At 33.3% G+C, this 23,130-nt stretch overlaps 3 protein-coding genes across 4 annotated transcripts; all 3 read left to right on the forward strand.

The window, feature by feature from the left end:
- Positions 1-1,312: 1,312 nt before the first annotated feature.
- LOC126779393 (uncharacterized) lies at positions 1,313-8,963 on the forward strand. Its single transcript, XM_050503315.1, has 3 exons — positions 1,313-1,414; positions 8,044-8,128; positions 8,669-8,963. Exons 1-3 carry the CDS (start codon positions 1,396-1,398, stop codon positions 8,961-8,963), a joined length of 399 nt encoding a protein of 132 aa, XP_050359272.1. The 5' UTR covers positions 1,313-1,395.
- Positions 8,964-13,601: 4,638 nt separating this feature from the next.
- On the forward strand, positions 13,602-17,062 carry LOC126779613 (serine hydrolase-like protein). The gene is made up of 6 exons (XM_050503760.1): positions 13,602-13,803; positions 13,951-14,082; positions 14,661-14,798; positions 15,225-15,375; positions 15,716-15,853; positions 16,737-17,062. Exons 1-6 carry the CDS (start codon positions 13,749-13,751, stop codon positions 17,044-17,046), a joined length of 924 nt encoding a protein of 307 aa, XP_050359717.1. The 5' UTR covers positions 13,602-13,748; the 3' UTR covers positions 17,047-17,062.
- An 860-nt stretch (positions 17,063-17,922) lies between these two features.
- On the forward strand, positions 17,923-23,126 carry LOC126779617 (serine hydrolase-like protein). 2 transcript variants are annotated; one of them, XR_007670375.1, is made up of 6 exons: positions 17,923-18,281; positions 18,670-18,831; positions 19,436-19,543; positions 19,892-20,168; positions 20,756-21,933; positions 22,015-23,126. XR_007670375.1 is itself a non-coding variant. In XM_050503763.1 (5 exons), exons 1-5 carry the CDS (start codon positions 18,230-18,232, stop codon positions 21,060-21,062), a joined length of 906 nt encoding a protein of 301 aa, XP_050359720.1. In that variant the 5' UTR covers positions 17,923-18,229; the 3' UTR covers positions 21,063-23,126. The 2 variants fall into 2 exon arrangements, 1 of the variants encoding a protein (XP_050359720.1); XM_050503763.1 differs by having other exon boundaries at positions 20,756-23,126.
- The last annotated feature ends 4 nt before the right edge of the window (positions 23,127-23,130 follow it).

Raw genomic sequence — 23,130 nt, forward strand, 5'->3', positions numbered from 1 at the left:
AAATCTTGACTAGCAACTAGTATTAATGAAAATCATATTACCTAAACCTACAAATTAGCTCGTACTTCAATTTCATATCATACCCGTTACGTTATCATAGATGATAATATGTTATAATTAGTTAAAATGAAGAAATAATAAAAATTAAATTATACCAATAAGTTATTTTTAGTGATAAGAACTAAATTAAAAAAAATTGACCGTCGATAGAAGTGAAAACTTGAACCTGTTAAATATATTTGTCCAATTTCCACATCTATTCGCATTTTAAGTAATAATTCTATCCCTCTATATCTTTTTATTCATCAAACTACACAATATGTTGCAAACTCGGTACAATATATTAATACAGCTTAATTTAAATAAATATTAGTTAAAAAAATTAATTTTAATTTGTGATTAAAATTCATCTCGTGCTTGACGGTGAAGGAAAACATCGTGAGGAAACCTGCATGTGTCTAATTTCATTGAAATTATGTCACATGTGTATTCTACCAACCCGCATTGGAGCAGCGTGGTGGAATAAGCTCTAAACCTTCTCCTCAAAATGGAGAGGAGGCCTTAGCCCAGCAGTGGGACACTAACAGGCTGTTACTGTATACTACTGTATAATAGTTAAAATACACTTATATTATTTGTTTATACTGTTAGTATTTACATAAATTTCAATCGTTATTATCCTCATTAATTTCCACAATACTTAAATTATTTGTATTTTCAACGATTTCATTATATAAACATTAGCATGTCGGTGACGCGAAGCGATGTCGGTAATGCAAACCAGCGCAACGCGCCTAAAGAAGTTTTCACTTCAATAATAAATGAATCAATATAAATATTTGAAAATGATAAGCCAAGATGGCCTAGAGGTAAGAACGCGTGAATCTTAACCGATGATCGTGGGTTCAAACCCGAGCAAGCACCACTGAATTTTCATGTGCTTAATTTGTGATTATAATTGTTTTGTGTTTTTATAACGGATTCTAATCAATCGTAGTCATTTAATTGGGAAACGTAGTAATTATCAAAGTAAAATATTTATAATCAATCATACTAACTATCTAATTTACAAAATGCTTAAATAATTGATTTTTATGCCATAATTACTTATTCACATATAATTATCTATGAAACATCAATTGTGTAATGGCTTATAAGCCGCTTAACGATGTTAAAATCGTAAATATGAATATTAGCAATTCCATATAAAGCTGCTTAAAAGAAATCTACTTATAGTTGTTATCGACTAACGCACGTCACTAAACAGCAGGCATTGACTCCTGCTATCGCCATGTTTACATATCGTTCATAGTTATAAACAAACAGTATCATTTGGTTTTATTTTTGTTTACAAATCGGACGTATCGTAATCGCGAGTGATTGTTTTATTACACAATGGATATTATCTGCAAAGGTTTGTTGTTATTTATTATTCCTTTTTTGAATTGTTTTTTTTTTTATAATTTAATTTAGGCAAAAGTATTCATTAATTTTTTTTTTTTTTACTTTTTTTTTATTTATTCTATTTTAAGCAAACGGTTTGTGAAATAAATTTATAAATATCTATTTGTAGATGTCTTCGATTGTTTTCAAAATTTTAATTAAATCAAAATGCATTTGATAATCGAGTTATAATTTAATTTCTATTAATATGTCAATTAAGAAAATTACGTCAATTAAATCTGAGACGAAGTTGTTTCTTAAGGTTAAAACGTATTATAAAAATGTTTTATTTTATAAAAGCATATATTGAATTTGTTATAATTTCAATTATAACAAAAAATTTAATTTTTCATAGCTGTTTTTATTCAAATGGATTTGTTTTATCGTTACAATTGTTTCAAATGATCTTTAATTTATTATTTTATATTATTACTTTATATTTCTGTAATATTCGAAAACATTATTTACATTAAATGAAAAAGCCTAAAATGAATTCAAATAAATATTAAAAATAGTTACTGTACAAATGGTGACCGCGTGGAATGGTGGCAAGAATGCTAGCAGCGTTTCAAAGCAAAAATGAACCAGCCCTCACCAGTAATCAGGTCCTATCACCAGGAGGCAATAAGGATGGTGTAATATGTATTTTTTATGAATGTTTTTGCAATATTACTCTAAACTATCACTTTAACATTATTATTTTATAATTTACTAGCTGCTCTTCCCGACTTCAGTAAAATATTTTATCCTGAACTAACTGCCTCGTTGGTCTAGTGGCTTAATGTAAGGCCGCAGACCCGAAGGTCCTGGGTTCAATTCCCAGGTCGGGTCAATAAAAGTTATTGGGTTTTTCTGTCAGAAAATTCTTAGTAACAGTATGGAGTCTAGAAATTGGAAGTGTGTACACTCCCGTGCCTCTGAAAGCACGTAAAGCCGTTGGTCCAGCGCCAAAACTCTTTTAGGTCGTGTCGGATTGCCGTCCCATCGGATTATGAGAGTTAGGGAATCAAGAGGGCTTTTGTGTTTGCGCACACACTTGTGTACTATAATATCTCCTGCGTAGTGGCCGAAATCGGTCTGGAGGACATTATAATTATCCTAAACATTCGCTCCTACAGTACACTGCTAAGGGCATAAAATATTATTTATGCATAAAGCATAGTACAACACGTTCTGTGTATTTTTTCATGCCTTTATTTAAATATCTCCAATTATTATAAAATTACTGTTTTGAGTTGCTTAGTGCTAGTAACATTTATCAACATGAATGGTTTAAAATTAATATGTAATTTATTTTGATAAGGATTTATACTTTTGTGGCAATTAAAACTACAGGCTTAATTATTTATTCTTTTCTCTTAACAATGCATTTAACTAAATAATTGTAGAGGTTATAGCGAGTTCTTTATCTTTATGAGAACTGTTAAGAGTTCCCGCCCAACGGGTACTGGTATATGTACTTCCAGTGTAGTGTACAAGTGTACACACTTCATCGTCATAAAAATCCATTCACATTTTATTAACTCGATCTGGGATTTTGAACTTTGACCTCTGGATTTGCGGCCTTATATGTAACCACTAGACAAAAATATAGCCAGCCAACAAAATGCTGCCAACAGCCGATTAAAATTTTTTGTCCTTCTATACGAAATTCTTAAATTGAAATATAAGGAAATAAAAACATAAAGACACATCTATACTAGTAATATGAATGCGAAAGTATCACTGTCTGTATGTCACGCTTTCACGGCTATACCGATTAACCAATTTTGATGAAATTTGGTATGAAGCAAGCATGAACCACAAGGAAGTACGTGAGGTTAATTTTTCATACCTCCTCCGTCACACGTGGGGGAAAACTAGTTAATAATAAATTCAATCAAAACAATAGAAGAGATACGCTAAAGACAAGCACAACACGTCTTAGAATTTGATTACCATTTACATAAAGGTTTTAGAATATTTCGAATTTCTCATTATCGTCTCGATGATAATTAACATATTTTTTTTATTATCAAAGCTTCACAGACGTGTCTTTTGCATTATTTTGACTTCAATGGGACTGTTCTGTAAGAACAAACTCGAAACTCACCGCAGAAAACAGTCGTGAAATATCAGAAAGCGATATGCCCGTCGGGTATGTCGCCCGCGGGGTAGGTTACCGCAAAACAACAGTACTTGGTACTGTTGTGTTCCGGTTTGAAGAGTGTGTGAGCCATAGTAATTACAGATACAAGGGACATAACATCTTAGTTCCCAAGGTTGGTAGCGCATTGGAAATATAAGCGATGGTTAACATTTCTTTCAATGATAACCATGTCTATGGGCGGTGGAGACCACATACCATCAGGTGGCCCGTTTGCTTGTCCGCCTATACCATATCTACAAAAAATAATCATAACATTTAAAAAATACACATATCTAAATAGTATACCACCATGAATCGGCTGTCAATATTTCACGCGTGAGTAATGAAGTGAGTTCTTACAGAAAAAACTGCCTTTGATGCCTGTATGATTTTATTTCCAGACAGCTTCATAATCAAAATATTAGACTTTTTGATGACTACAAATTGACTCTTAATCTCATAACACTTGGATGACTGGTCTTTTTAATCTTGGGGTTAATTCTCTTAGCGATTAAAAATACATTAAACCCTCGCTCAGTAATAAGCGATTACTAATAAGTCCACGAAGGTCCTCTCAAATTGCCTTGCCTCTGTAATTACTAATTAGATTGCGTGCCAATTTAGCACGCTAACCCTGATGTTTGACATCATGCCAAGTAAACAACGCGATTAATTAAACGCATCTTCTTAGTGAAGGTCATAATTATGGATACAGATAACGTCATCGCACAAATGCTTTTTTTTTTGCTCCAATAGTGCATGGGCCTAAGGCTTTCGCGTCCGGTAACAGCCTGCAAATACTACTACTGCTGGGCTAAGGCCTCCCCTCCCTTTTTGAGGAGAAGGTTTGAAGCATTTACAACACGCTGCTCCATGCGGTTTGGTGAAATACACATGTGGCAGAATTTCAGTGAAATTAGACACATGCAGGATTCCTCACAATGTTTTGCTTCAATGAAAAGCACGAGATGAATTATAATCACAAATTAGATATACATACCATAAAAAACTTCAGTGGTGCTTGCTCGGGTTTGAACTCACGATCGTCGGTTAAAGTTTACGCGTTCTTACTACTGGGTCATTCGCATCCAGACAACCCTACTTTGAACCTATTATATTCAGATACTTCCGTGAACTATATTGAACAATTATGGAATCTTACCATCGCGATGTAGAATTATAACAGTTATTACATAGCGCCATCTAGTACTCAAAAGTGAAATTACAATGTACTATGAGTACTAGCTTTACATATACGCAGTTATTTTATATAGTATTTAATATCTATAATAAATATAACTATTTGCTTATTTTTTTTTAAATTACAGAAAAATACAGAATATTTAATTATTAAATAAGAAAATTGAATAAACATAATTAAATTAAAAAAAATATATTGTAAGAGTAAACCAAAACTAAAATAATAACATGTATAGAATGTATTACACATTTATAAAAAAAATATGCCCTGTAAAAGATTGTCCTGTGGCATTGAATCCAAGACGCTGCGTTGGAACTATTCGTTCTCTGCAGCGCTGGACTCAGCCTTCAGCTAAGTGAGCGCCAGCTCTTGAGTCACCAGACGTGTGGACCAGTTTCTTTGAAATATTTAATTATCTAAATAGGTACTTACCAACATTTATAATCACTATCAATATTAGATATATTGATTTAATTACAGTGTATGTACCGGGGTCTTTATTTAAAAGTACATTGTTTTTAGAAAGAATTATTTGCAATTGTGTTTTTGACAGTTCATTCGTGGCTGAGTAATAAAACGTTTTACATCGAGCTCTTTATTTTATTTCTTAAATACTACAATAATGAATATGGTGGAAGAAGGTTTGGAAATGGTGGAACCACGCTGCTTCATGCGGTATTTCGTATGCAATGATTTTCATTTCGCATGCAAATTCTCTCAGCCTAGCATAGATAGAAATTAACCACATGAACTGTCAGGTCGTGCCCGTTTTAGAAACCACAACCTTCGGTTAAGATGCAAGTGTTCGAACCGCTGGACCTGTATTTATAACTTCAAGCAGACCAACAAAATAAAAAATGTACTTTATTGGGATATAAGCACTTTTATAGCATCATTTTACATGAAAAAAATATCTCTGCTTGGAAATATAGTTTCTGAAGGCAAGACATTTGGTAAGTATTACAGACACAAGGGACATAACATCTTACGTTCCATAGTGCGTGAAACATGAATGAGTTAAATAAAATTCTGTGACCAACATTCAATACACTTAACAAGGTCGAAATCAGCTTCAAATATCTCTTATTTTTTTGTCAAATTAAGGGCAGTTGCACTTTACTACGCAGTGAAGACATTATGATTTATTAATGACGAACATTTGCACGTATAAATAAAAAAAAACTCGAATGTACAACTTAAAATTGTTTATTTTTTATTTGAACGTTTTTAAAGGGTAAGGTTATAAGGAAGAATGAGACACGCCATAACCAATTCTATTTTTAAACGCAAGGTTGAGTACAATATAATTATTCTCTTATCCGTATACATTGCAAAAGATTATTTTTCATTAATTTTATGGCTTTGGTGATTTACTCCTGTCTTGAAAGTTAAGTTATCATGTTATATGTCACTAGTTCCCGCGTGCCGCTTTGTCCGCATGTGAAGGTGTTGCCATTATCCTTTTCTATAACAGTGATATGTGTATATACACTTTCATATTTATAACATTAGTTAAGATTACGAAAGTACAGCTAAAATATTGCACATGTGTTTTTTTTAACTGACTATCAACTTTACTGCTTCAAGGAATTCTTTATACGTTCTTGGTTTTTTTATCTTGAGAATTAAATGTTCTATTCCAAATTATTATTTATATATTTTTTAATAGTATTAGATATATTTATTCTGTAGTAAGTACGTGACTTTTGTTGGAAATTAAAATCAAAATACAGTAGGCACTAATGTAATGTACCTAAGCCATGAAAAATGTATATACTTATAATTAAAAAAGAAATTTAATTATATTATTTTGTATATTCTTAAAAATTAAATACATAATTTAACCATGAAACTTGATCATCACTTAAAAACATAATAATCAAAGTGCTCACGCACGCAAACTTAAAAAAAAAGCAGATACATAATTAATTTTGGTAATTAATTAATTAACAATACCTTAAATATCTTTTTTTAAATCGTTAATTTTATTTCTTTTTCTATTTTTAAATGTTATCTTAATCAATCTATTCGTCCTAGTATAATTTCGTTTAATCAATATTACCAAATATAATATTTCGAATAAAGAATGATATTAAAGATTAAAAAACAATAAAATAATGCTAAGATAATTTGTTTTATTTACAATAACAAATATCTCAATATCGTTGCAAAGGTCACTGCCCTGATAAGTTTGTTTTTTAAATAACATAGGTATTAAGCATTTATTGTGCGAAGACCAGTTTTCAAAAGCCATGGAAGTCATATCAATTAATATTTTGTTACTCTTTTAGTTATTATTTCATTTACTTATATTTTTAAAAAAACTGACGCGTGATAAATTATTTAATACAATAAATTTATTTAATACAATTTGAATAAAATTAATCAAATCTATTGTTGTTTTATAGGTTTTAGGCATATATTATTCCGTTTGTTTATTTCACAAGCAACATGGCGTAATAGGTTACCTAAATCGTTACGAGCTCGTATAGATTATCTATAAGGAAATAACTTTCTACTTTATACCTAGTAAGAGTAAAATTACAAAACTATGTCGGCCTCACCTCAGCATAATAAACATTCGCTATGACGTAAAAAATTTAAATACAATGAATTTGTTTTAATTTTTATTTTACCGCGAATTGCTTCAAGGCCAAGGACAACTGTCAAATTTGTACTTTTCCCACGTTTTTCGATTTATCGATGAGAAATAAAAACAAACGTTTCTCAAGTACGACATAATAACATTATTTTTAAAATTAATTAAAAGCAATGCCGAAATATTTGTTTATAGAATTCTCAAGGGTCTAAAATTGTTATAATTAAAGGAATTCATTAAAAAATTAAGTTTTTTTTCTGAAATGATCACTCAGATCGCTTACATTTTTCCAAAGTCATTAGACTAAAGATGATGAGGAATAAATAATAAAAAATTAAGTTTTTACATTTTAAATCAATCTTTTTGATCTCAACAGCGCTACTCTGTAAAACTCACTTGGTATCTCAGCTCACACTAGTAATGTTAACCTATTCGGAAATGTCTAATTGGTCAATAGAAATATATTTAATAGTCTGTGGAATTATTTCAATGTCTTTGATAACTTATAAGATTTACGTTTTTGTAGTCGTTATTTAAGCGGGAAAAGGGCGGTGACACTTGGATACTTAACTAATACGCAGTTATGGTATACGTAGACGTAGACGTTGACGTAAGACGACATTAATAACAAAGTAATATTTCATAATTAAAAGTGTTTTTTTTTTGTTCCAGGTGATGAAATACAAAGTGGATGGCAGGAAATTTACACAGATTTTGACAGTTGGATATGTAAATATAATAAATATATTTACAGAAGGTAATTACTAGATACATATTATATAATTAATTACTAGAGATTTCTGACACGCCCGCTTGGGTCGTTTAGTGGCGACAAGCGACGTCGCCAATGGAAATATATCATCGTCAATGTCTATGAGCGCTGACTACTATCCGGTGTCACGTTTGATCTAAAATACAAAAAAAAATGTTTAATGAATCTCCTAACTCTGTTTAAAAACTGATTTTATAGTAGTTAACATTTTAAATGAAACATAAAAAAAAGAAATTCAAGCAATGCTTCCTGCTTGTCAGATCTAAGGCTATTCTATAAGAGCGAACTCGAAACTCACCGCAGAACACGGTCGTGAAATCTCAGATTGATATGCGACATTGACCATAATTTAAAGAATACACGCATCAAAATATATTACCATATGTCGCTTGTCAACAATTCACGGGCGAATATGAAGCGAGTTCTTACAGAAAAGCGTTGCAAGTGTCAGTTATTAACATAAGCTATTAATAATGACAATGAGTTATACCGAGTGAAAATAAATTTTGTTTTTCTATTTTTTAGATCTTCACAATTCTTGAAACGGAAAATCCAAGAAGATGTTCCAAAATCAAATTTTGAAATCAACGCAACGTCAGACAGAAAATTAATTTCCGTTGAAGATTTATTTGTAGAAGGTTTAGTATTTAGAAAATTAAATTTAATAAATACAAGCTCAGATTGTTTTGAAAAAGATCTGCGTAATTTTTTAAATGTTATCAAAGATGGCGACGGTTTTGTAAATTACGATTATGTATTAACAAAGTTAATGAATGGCGGACGAGAGTATTTTTACCAATATATGAAATCAAAACTTTAATTGTGTTTTATTTTACGATCATTCAAATTCGTATCCGTTAAGATAATATTTCTTTATTTTATTAATTAGGAAGCCAACATTATATATTTAGAAATACATTTTCTTATAGCTTATATAAAAATAGTGTTACAAAATATACACCAATTATATGCCAACTTAACATTCAAATAATAAATCATTGGTACAATACAATATAATAATATCCTGGTACATCATTCACACACAACCATCTCATCCCAAACTAAGCAGAGCTTGTTCTATGGAAACCAGACAACTGATATATACTACTTTTCTTTTGTAAATACATACTTATGTAGATAATTACACCCTAACTCGAGACAAACAGACATGTTCATGTACATAAATGTCTGTACTCGGTGGGAATCGAACCCACAACCGTCGGCGTGAAAGGCAATTATCTACCAACCACGCCAAGCCCGTCTAATTGAAGAAAAACAAACAATATATATATTGTTTGTTAAGAATTGTGTTTAAACGGAAAATCCAAGATGTTCAAAAATTTCCAATATTATATATATATAACTGAATTTGACATAACCGTAACAGCCTGTGAATGTCCCACTGCTGGGCTAAAGGCCTCCTCTCCTCTTTTTGAGGAGAAGGTTTGGAGCTTATTCCACCACGCTGCTCCAATGCGGGTTGGTAGAATTCACATGTGGCAAAATTTCAGTGAAATTAGACACATGCAGGTTTCCTCACGATGTTTTCCTTCACCGTAAAGCACGAAATGAATTATAATCACAAATTAAGCACATGAAAATTCAGTGGTGCTTGCCCGGGTTTGAACCCACGATCATCGGTTAAGATTCACGCGTTCTTACCACCGGGCCATCTGGGCTTTTTTTTAATTTATTTTGACATAAGCTAGCGTTAAATCTATAGATCAAGAGTTAAAAAAAAATATTTTAAAGTTTCTTAACTAAAACACTAATTTAATTGAATATATATACGTAAGACAATAATATTTTGCGTTTATACTTAAACTAGTATCCACCCGCGTGTGAGCAGGAGAAGGATCAGGTGTTAGGTACCCTATGAACGAGGATGACGTGAAAGCGTCATGATGTTCTTCCTGAGCGAATTCGCATCACGGCCCATCTCAAGAGAGATTAACCAACTGTGGGCGAAAACACAGATGCACTCCTATAATCCGATGGGACGGCCAGCGCCGGCCTTGGCCCTTGATCAGGGTAGAGATTGTCTTTCAGTGCCTTTTGGTCGACGTTTTCACTTAAAATAAATTGCATGTCAGCTTATGTTATATAAATAATAATTACAATATTTATAAAAATCAAACAACGCTTTTTTTATATATTGGCTAGCGCTTGACTGTTATCACACCTGATGGAAAGTGATGATACAGTCTAAGGTGTAGCGCGCTTGCCTAAAATCGTACGACCTATACGAGTTTCCAGACTCCGGGCAGGGGCCCAATTCTACTAATAAATTGTCACTCTGTCGCCTTTGAATTGAAGTATGATCGCTACCGTTTATTAAAACATAATAAGACATAATGTAGACTAAACAAGATTAATTGCGCATTCAATATCAACCGTAACCGTAACATTCTGTGCATGTCCCACTGCTGGACTAAAGGCCTCTTCTCCATTTTTTTGAGGAGAAGGTTTGGAGCTTATTCCACCGCGCTGCTTCAGTGGGGTTGGTGGAATACAGATGTGGCAGAATTTCAGTGAAATTAGACACATGCAGGTCTCCTCACGATGTTTTCCTTCACCGTTAAGCACGAGATGAATTATAATCACAAATTAAGCACATGAAAATTCAGTGGTGCTTGCCCGGGTTTGAACCCACAATCATCGGTTAAGATTCACGCGTTCTTACAACTGGGCCATATCGGCTCGTCCTCGCTCGGCAATATCAACATACTTTTATTATTTTTATATCAAATGAGTGACCAAAAACCATGTTTTTTGTCAAAATAATCTCCTGTAATTGCAAGTACCTATTACATTTATTATTAATTTAATATTAACTGAACAAAAATCATGTTTTTTGTTTGTCTCACTTTCTATTTAACTGGATATATATAATATAAGATTTACAATTAAACAGGATAATACAATAAAAAACATCTTGATTTGAATAACAATTAATATTCAATGGAAATATTATTATAATTGCATCAATTATTCTCGTGCGTGAAATAACAATCATGTGAGTAAAAATCGGTTTATAATAAATAATATGATCTTGTCTAGATTGTTATCATATACTGATATTATGTTAACGTATACTGCGATGTCAAAAACAAACTAAATTGTTAACTTTTATGCCAAAAGTGGATAATTTAATTAAAGAATATGAAAAACGCTTCGATTCGATTGCGATATAATGACAATTTGTTATCAGTTAATCTTTACTTTATCTCCTAATACTATCTATTAACAGCGCAATTTTTAAGGTCTCGCACAATCACTCTGTGGAACCAGTTTTCATCGGCAACTTTTCCGAATCAATGTGACATAGCAACCTCCAAGAAAAGAGTGTAATCATTCCTAAAAGGCCGACAACGCACCTGCAAAGCCCTCGAGTGTTGCAGATGTCCATGGGCGGTGGTAGTTATTTTCCATCAGGTGAGCTCCTGCTCGCTTGCCCCCTCTTACATAAATCGAATATACGTATTAATTACTATTAAGCTACCCGGCGCAAATATTACTTTTTTTTATTATTATGTTGTCTAGTGTTGCCCGTTTATATTATATATCGGTTTATAGTTGCATGTTCATGTTCAGTTAGCATCACAATCAAATCATTTATCTTAGTGGGATTCTGAATTCTTAAGCTGAATGGTGTTTACCAAGCTGATCATGATATCGTCTCTGTTATGGATCTTCATTCTAAGGTAACGGTCCAGTTTCCTCGCCGCGTCATCAATGTAGTCGGTATGGTATTCGAAGTTCTAGACCCTACATTTTGTCCAACTCGCCCGAAGCTCATCAACGCTGCTGCCGCCTTGGGTCGCTTCCTACCCAACGTAGGAAAGCCGAAAACACCATGCCCACGTTTATATTTTTGTGTGGTGCGCTGTACGGTGCGCCTATTTAAGTGGACGCATTCATAGCTCGTGACATCCGCATGGAGGCCTCAGCGCGTCATAAACGCTATGATCGAACGAGAGGTACTGAAAGGAGGTTCTCTTTCGACCTCCGCTAACCTGCTTCGCCAAAAAAGAACGGGGAAAAGGTGTTGGCGATGCGCACGTTCTCGTTTACTACTCTACTGCTTACTACTTTTTAACTAAGACATATTCTTAACAGCGCAATATAGGTACTAGAAGCCCGTCCTGATTTCGTATGGCTAAAGAATTTATTTTACCGTTTTCACACAAAATGACAGTAATTATCATGTTGTAGTTACGTCTAATAATTCTAAATAGGGAGTAGTTTATACTTTAATACATAAGCAAGTATCGATAATTATAACGTGAATATAGTATATACCCGTATTTTTATATTATATTATAAAAGGTGAAAATAAATCATCCGAATGGTAATATGAATATATACTAATAAAATTGGTGTAAGTGTAAGGTCCTCCAGACCGATTTTGGGCACGGCGACCAATCTCAAAAGAGATTAGGCAACTGCGAAGGACATATTATATTGCACGAGTGTGTGCGCAAACACATGTGCACTCTCTATTCCCTAGCTCTCATAATCCGATAGGACGGCAATGCGACACGACCGGAAACAGTTCAGGCGCAGGACCACGGCTTTACGTGCTTTACGTGCTTTCCGAGGCACGGGAATGTATATACTTTCAACTTCCAGACCCCGGGCTGCTACTGAGAAATTTCTGACAGAAAAAGCCAGTATCTTTTTTATCGGCCCGGCTTGGGAATTGAACCCAAGACCTCCGGGTCAGCGGCCTTATATCTAGCCACTAGACTAACGAGGCAGTCAAAGTACGTAAACTAGGAATATCTTGGTAAATTATTTAAGTTATGACTTATTTCTGATGACGTAATTACTGTGTTAAGCTTCTAGAAATAACACTTTAGGTCAATCTCAGGTCGATATAAAAATAAAAACTACATTATAAAATTTTGAAGTTTAGACGAAATTGTACGCTACTTACGACTACAAAGAGTTATATTTTGAATGGAGTTTTGACTTTTTTTTTTTATAGGAAGGTGGACGAGCATATGGGCCACCTGATGGTCACCAAACGCCCTTAGACATTGGCATTGTAAGAAATGTCAACCATCGCTTATAGCCAATGCGCCACCAACCTTGGGAACTAAGATTTTATGTCCCTTGTGCCTGTAATTACACTGGCTCACTCACCCTTCAAACCGGAACACAACAATATCAAGTATTGCTGTTTTGCGGTAGAATATCTGATGAGTGGGTGGTATGTTTTACTTTTCAATTCCTAACTTGCTTAATTAATCATGTTAATTTTTAAATATATACTGTTTTATTGCATAAATTTTTGCGTGTAAGACTATGAGGTTGCAGTTTGACCCTAACATATATTCTTTCAATTCAAATTTTTTTTTAATAAATTAGTTGTAAATAAATTAGAAATAACGTTGTTTTTAACAAAAGATAAATTCTTTATTTATAATAACGAAGATAAGGAAACGGGCATTGTGATTTCAATAATAAAAACTGTCATTCAAAAGTATTACGTCAACTAATCCTTGATAAAAAAATAAACGACCTTTGCACATGTAGGTGTAGGTATAATTACGTATTTATTTCTATATTTTCCGACATCTCTCAGTATTATTTATTAAAGATGGTAAGTAAAACTGAAGAATGGGGCGTCGAAGCAGCTTGGGGTAAAATCGCATGTAAGCCTTGTTTCAATATTTTTAATCTATATTTTTTTGAATTGACACAATGTTTTTTTTTTTTGCTTGTAAACATTACATTAACTTGAAACTTGGGTTACCCATAAGTTCATTATTTTAACCTTAATTTACGTCTGTAACCTTAAGGTGTATCATGGGGCGATCCAGGACAATCCCCAGTGTTGTTAGTTCATGGTTATATGGACACTGCCGCAACTTTCATACCAATTTTACAGCATTTACCTGACAAATATTATTATGTGGCGATTGACTTACCAGGTAAGTTCTAAATTATGTATTAATTATACAAAAACATTTTAATAACAAGTTTTTATGTAATCCTTCATGGATTACGCGAATTCAGTATAAGTAGAGTTACAAGAATATATATATTTCTTATTTATAATATAAATGTGTAGTGGCTATTATGGGTCACCTGATAGTAAGTGGTCATCAACATAGACATTGCCACTGTGAGTAATCTTGGGAACTAAGAAACTATGTTTATTATGCCTGTAATTAAACTGGCTCACACACCCTTCAAGGCAGAACACAACCATACTTTGCTGTTTACCAGTATAATAGTGGATAGTGGGCCGTTCCTACAATGAACATGACATATTTGTACAGAGTCCTATCACAAAGTAATGTGTTGTGTGTTTAGCTCAATCGCTTGTGCTGAATTAGTTTAAAATTGTAACTATACTGGGTAAAATTAATTAAAAGGTATGAACGAAAATAAAAAAGTACAAACAAATTATCCCAAAGCTGTAATAGCATACTTATAACCGAATGTTATGTTTATTTCACAGTAGTGCTTGCTTCATGTAATTTATAGATTGGATTCTGTTTTACAGGTCACGGCAAATCAGATCCTTTTCCGGTGGGTCCTCTCATATCCCAAGCTCACCAAGTGGTGGCAATTAATTACGTGATCCAGCATTTAAAATGGGAAACATTTGTTTGCATTACACATTCCGTTGGATTTATTATAGGTAAGAATTATTGGTCTTATAACTTGTCAGTTGTGATTGTTATGAGTTGTCTTCTTTGCCTTGTACAAGACGCTCTAAAGAGCTGTTCCCGAGTGACATATACCAATTTTTCTACTAGTTATTTTTGTCTAGCTAGTCTAGGTTAGACTGTACTGAACCATTGCATAGGTGTACTAGGATAACAGCTGATAGGGAGAGATGGCATAACATCCTGAAAAAACGACATCTAATTCATGACGATTCATGACGATGACCGCTTTAGCAAAAGAGTGTATCGTCTAATAATAGGATGCCTGAAATCTTGTATTCAAACCCTGGACCAAGCCAGTAAGAGGATATATAATATCTTAATGATCCCTATTATCAATACACTGTACTAGTAATAATTAATTTTATTATAAAAAAAAAATGTTCTGCTTGTTTCAGGAATTCTCTACAACTATATATATCCGTTCAGGATATCAAAAATGGTGAACTTAGATCCAGTACCACCACTCTCTACATACTGTTTCCAAGATTACAGCCCCCATTTGTGGTACCAATACTTGTATGATGATTATTATGAGAATTATTCAAGGTATATAACTCAATATAACCCATTATGTATGTAAATAGGAATAGCCAAGATACTAGGGTGTGTACAACGCCCCAATGAAATTAATACTCAATTGTCAATGTCATAATGACAGAAAAGAAAAAATATATTTTATCCGACTTGACTTATTAAAGATATAATGAGCCTCACTATTAAAAAAATATATTTTGTTAAATTTTTTTTTAAATCTAGTCACATTATATTGAAAACTCAGTTGTCTAATACTAATAAGAGCTATGAATCTCCTATGTTCAATGGGTCTATTAAATATTATATTGTATATAACTAACATAGATCATACATAGCTGTTTTTTTCATTCAGATGGGAACTTGAACGCAGCAAAGAGTATACATATGAACAAGCAATAAACCTTCTAGTGAGAAGTAGAAAGTTGACTAAGGAACAGTCTGCTGTTGTGCTGTCGAGAACATTGGTACCTGTGGGTGCTGGTAAATACAGGTAAAGAGCATTTAAAAGTAAGTGGGGCGTGGTGTGTCCGACCCACTGTAGATTTACTAAAAACTTGACCGTCTCGTTGATATAGTGACTAGCTAGAGGTGGATCCCGAGTTCTTGTGTTCAAACCCCAGATAAGGCTGATAAAGATAAAAAGTTTTTTTGTCAAAACTAACTATAAACTGGGTCTAGCGCTTTGAATCCACATTCATCATTCGCACTGCGAAACTATGGAACGCTTTGCCTGAGTCCGTATTTCCTGATAGGTACAATGTTGGTGTCTTTAAATCCAGAGTAAACAGGTTTCTTATAGGCAAGCGTGTTACATCTTAGACCCTGTAGATGCTTAACATCAGGCAAGTCAATGGTAAAACGCTGGCCTATTAATAGTAATAAAAAAAAAAGGTCTAGGAGTCTGATCCATCTTAGATTTGCTAACCGTAGCATATATATTATACAGCTTTTATTAAAGAAATTAATTATACAGCATATTTTGTAATAATACATTCTATTATATAAATTGAAGAATTTTTAAAAATGGCGGGAACTGGCTTAAAATTTGACAGTTGATCCAAACATACTACATACATACAGGGGATGTTAAGAAAGTTTAAAATAAACGCCTATCTCATTAATATGGCTATCATTTCCTAAAATCAAAATAATGATTTCCAAATTTAATCAAATATTAACATGAATTGTAATTTCTTTTTGCTATTAATAATGTGGGTTCAACCCACCGCAGGCTGCAATACACTGAAAAATCCTCACCATTGTATTTCTTTGCTTGAATTGGTATTTTGTTATAATAAAAAAAAATTACATGCTTCAACCACATGTGAGACTTCCCCGGGTTGTGAGTTTATTTAAAAACTAAATTTTGACAGATTATCCTGGGAGCCCAGTATGAAAAAAGTGGTAGGAATACCAATGACAGAAGATATGCTTAGTCAAATAGTTACAACTAATGCACCAAAAATGCTAAATATAGTCGCATCTGTTGACGAAACTATCCCAATATTCAAGAAGAATGGCGTCCGATTAATGAAGAGATTTCAAGAATCGATACCAAACTTTATCGTTATTAACGTTACAGGAACACACGATGTTCACATCACTAATCCTGAAGCGTTTGTCGATAAAATTAACGATTTTTTAAGTAGTGATGACAAAACAAAAGTACTTGCCAAATTATAATATTATATATTTTATATTTAAGTTGTTTTATTCTTGTACCTTTATTAATATCAGTTTTACAGCAACGATATAACGAATTGATAGCAAAAATTGTTCCAACATGCATTAACATTGGCATTTCACTTGGTGGTAGGGATATCTACAAGCCCGTCTGCGTAGGTACCACCCACTCATCAAATATTATACCGCCAAACAGCAATAGTGTTGTTGTGGTAGTATTCTCAAAGTTGGTGGCGCATTGCCGATGTAAGGAACGGTTAATATAAGTCTATGTATCAATGTCTATGGGCGTGAACTATGGTGGTGAACATTTACCATCAAATGGCTGATTTGCCCGTCCGACTACCAATTAAAAATAAAAATTCTTCTTTTAAAAAGATAATAATGATAGACTTCCACAACTGAATAATATATGCAGAAGACGGTTTCTATGTACCAAAGTAACATTGCGTCGTTTGAACTTTGAGACCTAACGTGTTTTATGTCTCGCCCAATGTATACCTATGTAATTTAATTGGATTTAAATTTGGATTGGAACTAATGAAATTCGCATATATAATAATTAGCTTAATGTTTTTTTTTTGCAGCAATGTTCCGTAATATTTTAAAAAATCAAACATGTAATAAAGTATAATAAGACAAAAAAATTAAAATAAATGTTTACTTTTATATTTTGATATATTTACATACATTTTCGAGCGTACATTATTATTTAATTTACCTAATTAACTACTACCTATTTAGTTTAATAATTGTATGCATTTAAGAAAAATTAAAATGTTCAACAAGCAAGTTTACTTCAATTATTTAGTAGTGCAACATTATAAGACAAGTTAATTTATGTTATAAACTTCTCAATAGCCGTTGATTATTGAATGGTAACAGTTAAAAACAGCTGTTTCATTACCTAATTACCGATCAATCTATCATCCTCTCTGAGTAAAAGTATTCTGTGCTATCAGCTGTCTAGTGTGAAGTTACTTAGAGGCCAGAGTTACCTACTGAATTTCAATTTATAATTAATTATAATATCTGACATGTAAGCAAGGTTACGAATCTTCAATTTTTTTACCTATAAACAATCATTCTATTCGTGTCTACAAAGACACGAAATATTCATTTAATAAACAAGAATAATGTGAAAATATATAACGCAAAGTTTAAAATCAATAACTAAATTAAAATGAAAGTTATAAAAGAGTGGTTCGTTGATGTGGAGTGGGGTAAAGTTGCGTGTAAGTAATATAAATATTATTTTAGAAAAAGTACCTAATAGTTAAAAAATATTCTGTTATTGTCATCTTATAAATATAACGTTTTATTTACGTTTTGAATGCAATTACGAATTAGATTACGCCCTAAGCGTTCCTTGATATGGAGCATTTGTTCTTTATTTAATTTAATAATTTTGTCTGATAATCCTAAACACTTAATAATTTCTATTGAGCTATATATATATAATATTTAAAAAAAAACATAGTATACTTATCCTAATAAACCTTCAGCGTCAGTGTTTTCTCTGTTTTAATCCATATTCATTATGTTAAATTGAATATTTCATTTACAATCAACAACATACATGCGTAAATGTTGGTAACAGCTTTTATTCTAAAATAATTCTAGTAATATCATGGGGCAATCCACGAGGCCAACCGGTACTACTTGTTCATGGGCGTCAAGACAGTGCGGCCACTTTCTTGCCGTTACTGGAACTGCTGTCTGATAATTATTACTATGTTGGATTTGACATGCCAGGACATGGAAAATCGGATACATTGCCCATAGGTTTGTTCTGTTTAGTTTATAAAAGATACACATAAGAGCAACACATATGTATAGTGACACATAACTAGGACTTTGCAGGCCAATCTGGGCTGGTATGACTCACTTATAAATGATTTTACTGCCTAATTACAGTTTTTCTTGATGTTATTTGAATTACAATTCATATTCACTTATCTTACAATTAAACTCTACTACTAGTAAAGAAAAAAGCCAGTGAATAATGTAGTAAAGTAACACTGGATATCCTACTAGGAATCCCTGTATGGAGATATCCATCAGGAATTTATTGGCTACCTCATAAATCAGCACATGGGCCAATGTTAAGTGGTCACTAACACCCTTAGACATTGGCGATGTAAGAAGTATTAAACATTCCTTACATCGCCGATGCACCACCAACCTTGGGAACAAAGATGTTTTCTAACTCTGTGCTAGCTATAATAATCAATTCCAATTTATAAATTAAGATATATTAATCAAGAACTGTGTTTGTAGTGCATAACATGTAAATCTAAGGTTTATCAATTTGAAACAATACATATTTTATCCTATTAGGACATTTATGCTCAGAAAATCCTTCCTTTATGACTGCTTTAAATTTCAGGAATACCATTGTCAAGATCTTTTGGAATTTTAGTTATTGATAAAATAATTCGACACTTGGGTTGGACCAAGTTTATGTATATTGGACATTCCATGGGTGGTGGGCAAGGTATAATTTTTTTTTATTTTATATTGCTAGGCAAGCTACCTGAGGGTAACTGGTCATAACCGCCCATAGACATTTTTGCTTACATGATAATGAATGCTATTACATTACATATGAATGCTATTTATTACATAAAAGAAATTTCCAATAGCCTGGAAGTGTACACTTCCATGCTGCGGATAGCAGGTAAAATTGTTGGTGCTGCTGTTGAAACTATTGCTGGATTGTCATACCCAGCAGTAGTTTCAATTATGAGAGTGAGAAAACAAAGAGTGCACTGTAATATGTCTGATGTTGTTTCTATTGAGAATTATTTTTGTGTCGGAAGTTTAGTTATTTTTATAATTTCAGGATTATTCTACAACGCCATATATCCAGGGAACATTACGAAAATGATTCTTCTTGATACAGACCCAGCTCTTTATTTTTTGGTCATACAAGACTATCCAGACTTCTATTCAGTGTATGAGGATTATTATACTAACTATAAAAAATATAATAGCGATGACCGTGTGTACACCAAGTCTGGAGCCTTGCAAGCTGTGATGAGGGCTCGGGGGATGACGGAGGAACAGGCTGAGGTTATACTCTCGAGGAATCTGAAGAAGATTGGGGAGGATCAATACAAGTAAGTAATTTATAATTTTACTGCGTAGGGCTTTGTGCAAACCTATTTAGGTAGTTGCCAAACAGTGCCAGTATAACTGCAGGCGCAAAGGACATAATATCTTAGGTGTCGGCTCATATTTCTTACAGCATTATCTATGAGCCGTGGTGTTCACTTAACATCAGGTGACCCATTTCCAGTCCGCTTTTATAAAATATGAAAAGCCAAATGAGGATTTATTCCATATATGGCTTTTTATATTTCAGGAATACCATTGTCAAGTTCTTTTGGAATTTTAGTTATCGATAAAATCATTCGACACATCGAATGGTCTAAATCTTTATATATATAAATACATAAACTTTTTTTTAGCATTCATTTGGTTCTTGACTATTAGTCATAACAGTATATTATCAAGTATACAGGATATAGGATTGCCATAATAAAAATATTTTTTTTCCCAACTTTTTTAACAAATATTTTTTCTGCCTTGATTTGAAAATAGAACCTCAAATTTACTCATATTAAACATGATCCATCTAATATATCAATGTTTGTTTTTTTTTTATTATACATGAGATATTTTTCTTAAATGTTTTTTTTTTCAGATTACTATGGGACAGACGGATGAAAAATTTAGCACCAATGAACTATTCATCTGACTATTGTTATAGACTACTCTCAAAGAATTGCCCGCCGAGCTTATATATCATCGCTAGTCAAAGCTTTGCTGAACGTCATCCGAAAGAAAAGCCAATTGTTGATGAATTAATATCGAAGTTGGAAAAAAATATAAAGAACTTCACAGTTTTGAACGTGGATGGAACGCATGATGTACATTTCATACATCCGGAGCGTATCAGTGATCATATCCGTTTGTTTTTAGAAACAGATGATGTTAAGAGTAAATTATAGTCAAATATATATATATATATATATATATATATATATATATATATATATATATATATATAAATGCCAAAAAAAAACATTTAGGGTTTCTGTGTCAAAAAATTCTCAATAGCAGCCGAGAGTGCATCAAAGAGCACGTAAAGCCGTTGGTAGTGTGCCTGAACTCTTTCGGGGTCAGATTTGCCGCCATTATAATCAATATAAAGGCATTTATAGGCAGATTAGCAAATGGGTTACTTGATAATTTGACTAAGATGTTATGTATTTACAATCTCAATCAAATCAAACCAAAACACAACTATGGCATCCAACCACATATATAACACACACATACATATAAAACACACATCTTAATCTTTAAGTATTGTGTTACTATCGCTTGTGCATGTGTTCGCTCCCTTCCAATCTAATGTGTGTATGTGTGTGTGAGTATCATTTAGTTAAATATTCGATCAAATAATAAAAGTCCACGTAATATTTAGATCTACTCACCGGAGGCCGTGTGTATGTGGATGTTGCATTTCTTTTTCTTGTTTGGTGAAAACGTGTAAGTGCGTTTTGGACTCACCACATGGAAATCATTGGTGCTGAACGCGCTAGTCTACTAAATAACCAGCGGTACCAACTCTGTCTATTCGGGGGGGGGGGGGGGGGGGTATCGTTGCTTCACGGGATCGCTTGTAAATGTTATGTTATGCAAATATTTGGTACAATACAATACAATACAATATCGAATAAGTACAATTCAGATACAATACAATACAACACGGATACAATACACTGTACACGTCTGTCAGCAAACATGTCGACCCGCCTGTTTCCTGACGGTGTTCTAACCCGAAGTTCGGCCTAACAGGAGGTACTCTTAGGAAGCGTAATCTGAGCCCTTAACTGGGCTCACAACATCCGGCTGAGTATCTTAAAGAGTCACCCTCCGCCCGGTGTTGCTGTCGAGGCCAACAGCAACATGTCAATTTGAAGAAAAGAAAACATCCATCTAGGCTAGCTATTGAGGATTTAAAAAAAAGGGTCTGTGTCAAAAAAATCTCAATAGCTGCCGAAATTGCATCGAAGAGCACGTAAAACCGTTGGTAGTGTGGCTGAACTCTTTCGGGGTGAGATTTGCCGCCCTTATCAAAGAGAGTGCATCTGTATTTTCGAGTTCACTCTCGAGCATTTATATATGTATATAAATATATATTGATTGATTGTACCTATCAGGACTCGGGCAAAGCATTCCACCGTTTCGCAGTGTGAATAATAAACGTGGATTCAAAGCGCTTCGTACGTAAACGGGGTTCATTCATTAGACATTATATAAACCAGGCGACTGTTGTTGCTGGTATCCTTGTAAAAGGTCGCTGCAGCCGAAATCAATCAGGAGGACATCATCATTTTGAACCTCGTCCTAATTTGTATTAATGTAAAAAAAAATACTGAGTTTCTTGCCGGTTCTTTTTGTTAGACTCCACACTCCGAAAAGCGCTACTAAGCGCTTGACGATTCATAAGTACTTTTAAAAGTATATTTTGATTGTGTTATATATTACAAGTGATACAGCGACCGGGTATTTTGAAAAACACGTAGTATGTCCAACGAAGCGCAACTTACATTTTATTATATCAACTTTATTACTAACCATTTCTTTTGAAGTTATGAAGAACGATATCATAACTCCCCCTCCCCCCAACTAGTAACGGCCTGTGAATGTCCCAATGCTGGGCTAAGTCCTCCTCTCCCTTTTAAAGAAGAATGCTTTAGAGCTATTCCACCACGGGTTGGTGGAATACACGTGCCAGAATTTCAGTGAAATTAGACCGTCGAGTACGAGATGAATTATAATCACAAATTAAGCACATGAACATTCAGTGGTGCTTACCCGGGTTTGAAACCACGATCATCGGTTAAGGTTCACGCGTTCTTACCACTGGGCCACCTTGGCTTATCCCGAAACTAAATAGCAAATAACGCAGAGATGTATTTTTATATTGAATTTTGTGATGAGGTTTATCGATGTAAATTAAACTCGAGGTTAATGGTGTTGTACATTTTTTTTTAATATTTTTATAAT

The sequence above is a fragment of the Nymphalis io genome, chromosome 29, assembly GCF_905147045.1.
Source record: "Nymphalis io chromosome 29, ilAglIoxx1.1, whole genome shotgun sequence".
In the NCBI taxonomy this organism is placed as follows: Eukaryota; Metazoa; Arthropoda; class Insecta; order Lepidoptera; family Nymphalidae; genus Nymphalis; species Nymphalis io.

Bases quoted from the DNA above. Each gene is read 5' to 3' on its own strand.
- LOC126779617 (XM_050503763.1), top strand. From the start codon at position 18,230: ATGAAAGTTATAAAAGAGTGGTTCGTTGATGTGGAGTGGGGTAAAGTT. The intron at 18,832-19,435 runs GTTTGTTCTGTT...TTTAAATTTCAG, and splicing joins ATCGGATACATTGCCCATAG to GAATACCATTGTCAAGATCT. The intron at 20,169-20,755 runs GTAAGTAATTTA...TTTTTTTTTCAG, and splicing joins ATTGGGGAGGATCAATACAA to ATTACTATGGGACAGACGGA.
- LOC126779613 (XM_050503760.1), top strand. From the start codon at position 13,749: ATGGTAAGTAAAACTGAAGAATGGGGCGTCGAAGCAGCTTGGGGTAAA. The intron at 14,083-14,660 runs GTAAGTTCTAAA...TCTGTTTTACAG, and splicing joins TGTGGCGATTGACTTACCAG to GTCACGGCAAATCAGATCCT. The intron at 15,376-15,715 runs GTATATAACTCA...TTTTTCATTCAG, and splicing joins TATTATGAGAATTATTCAAG to ATGGGAACTTGAACGCAGCA.
- LOC126779393 (XM_050503315.1), top strand. The intron at 8,129-8,668 runs GTAATTACTAGA...TCTATTTTTTAG, and splicing joins AATAAATATATTTACAGAAG to ATCTTCACAATTCTTGAAAC.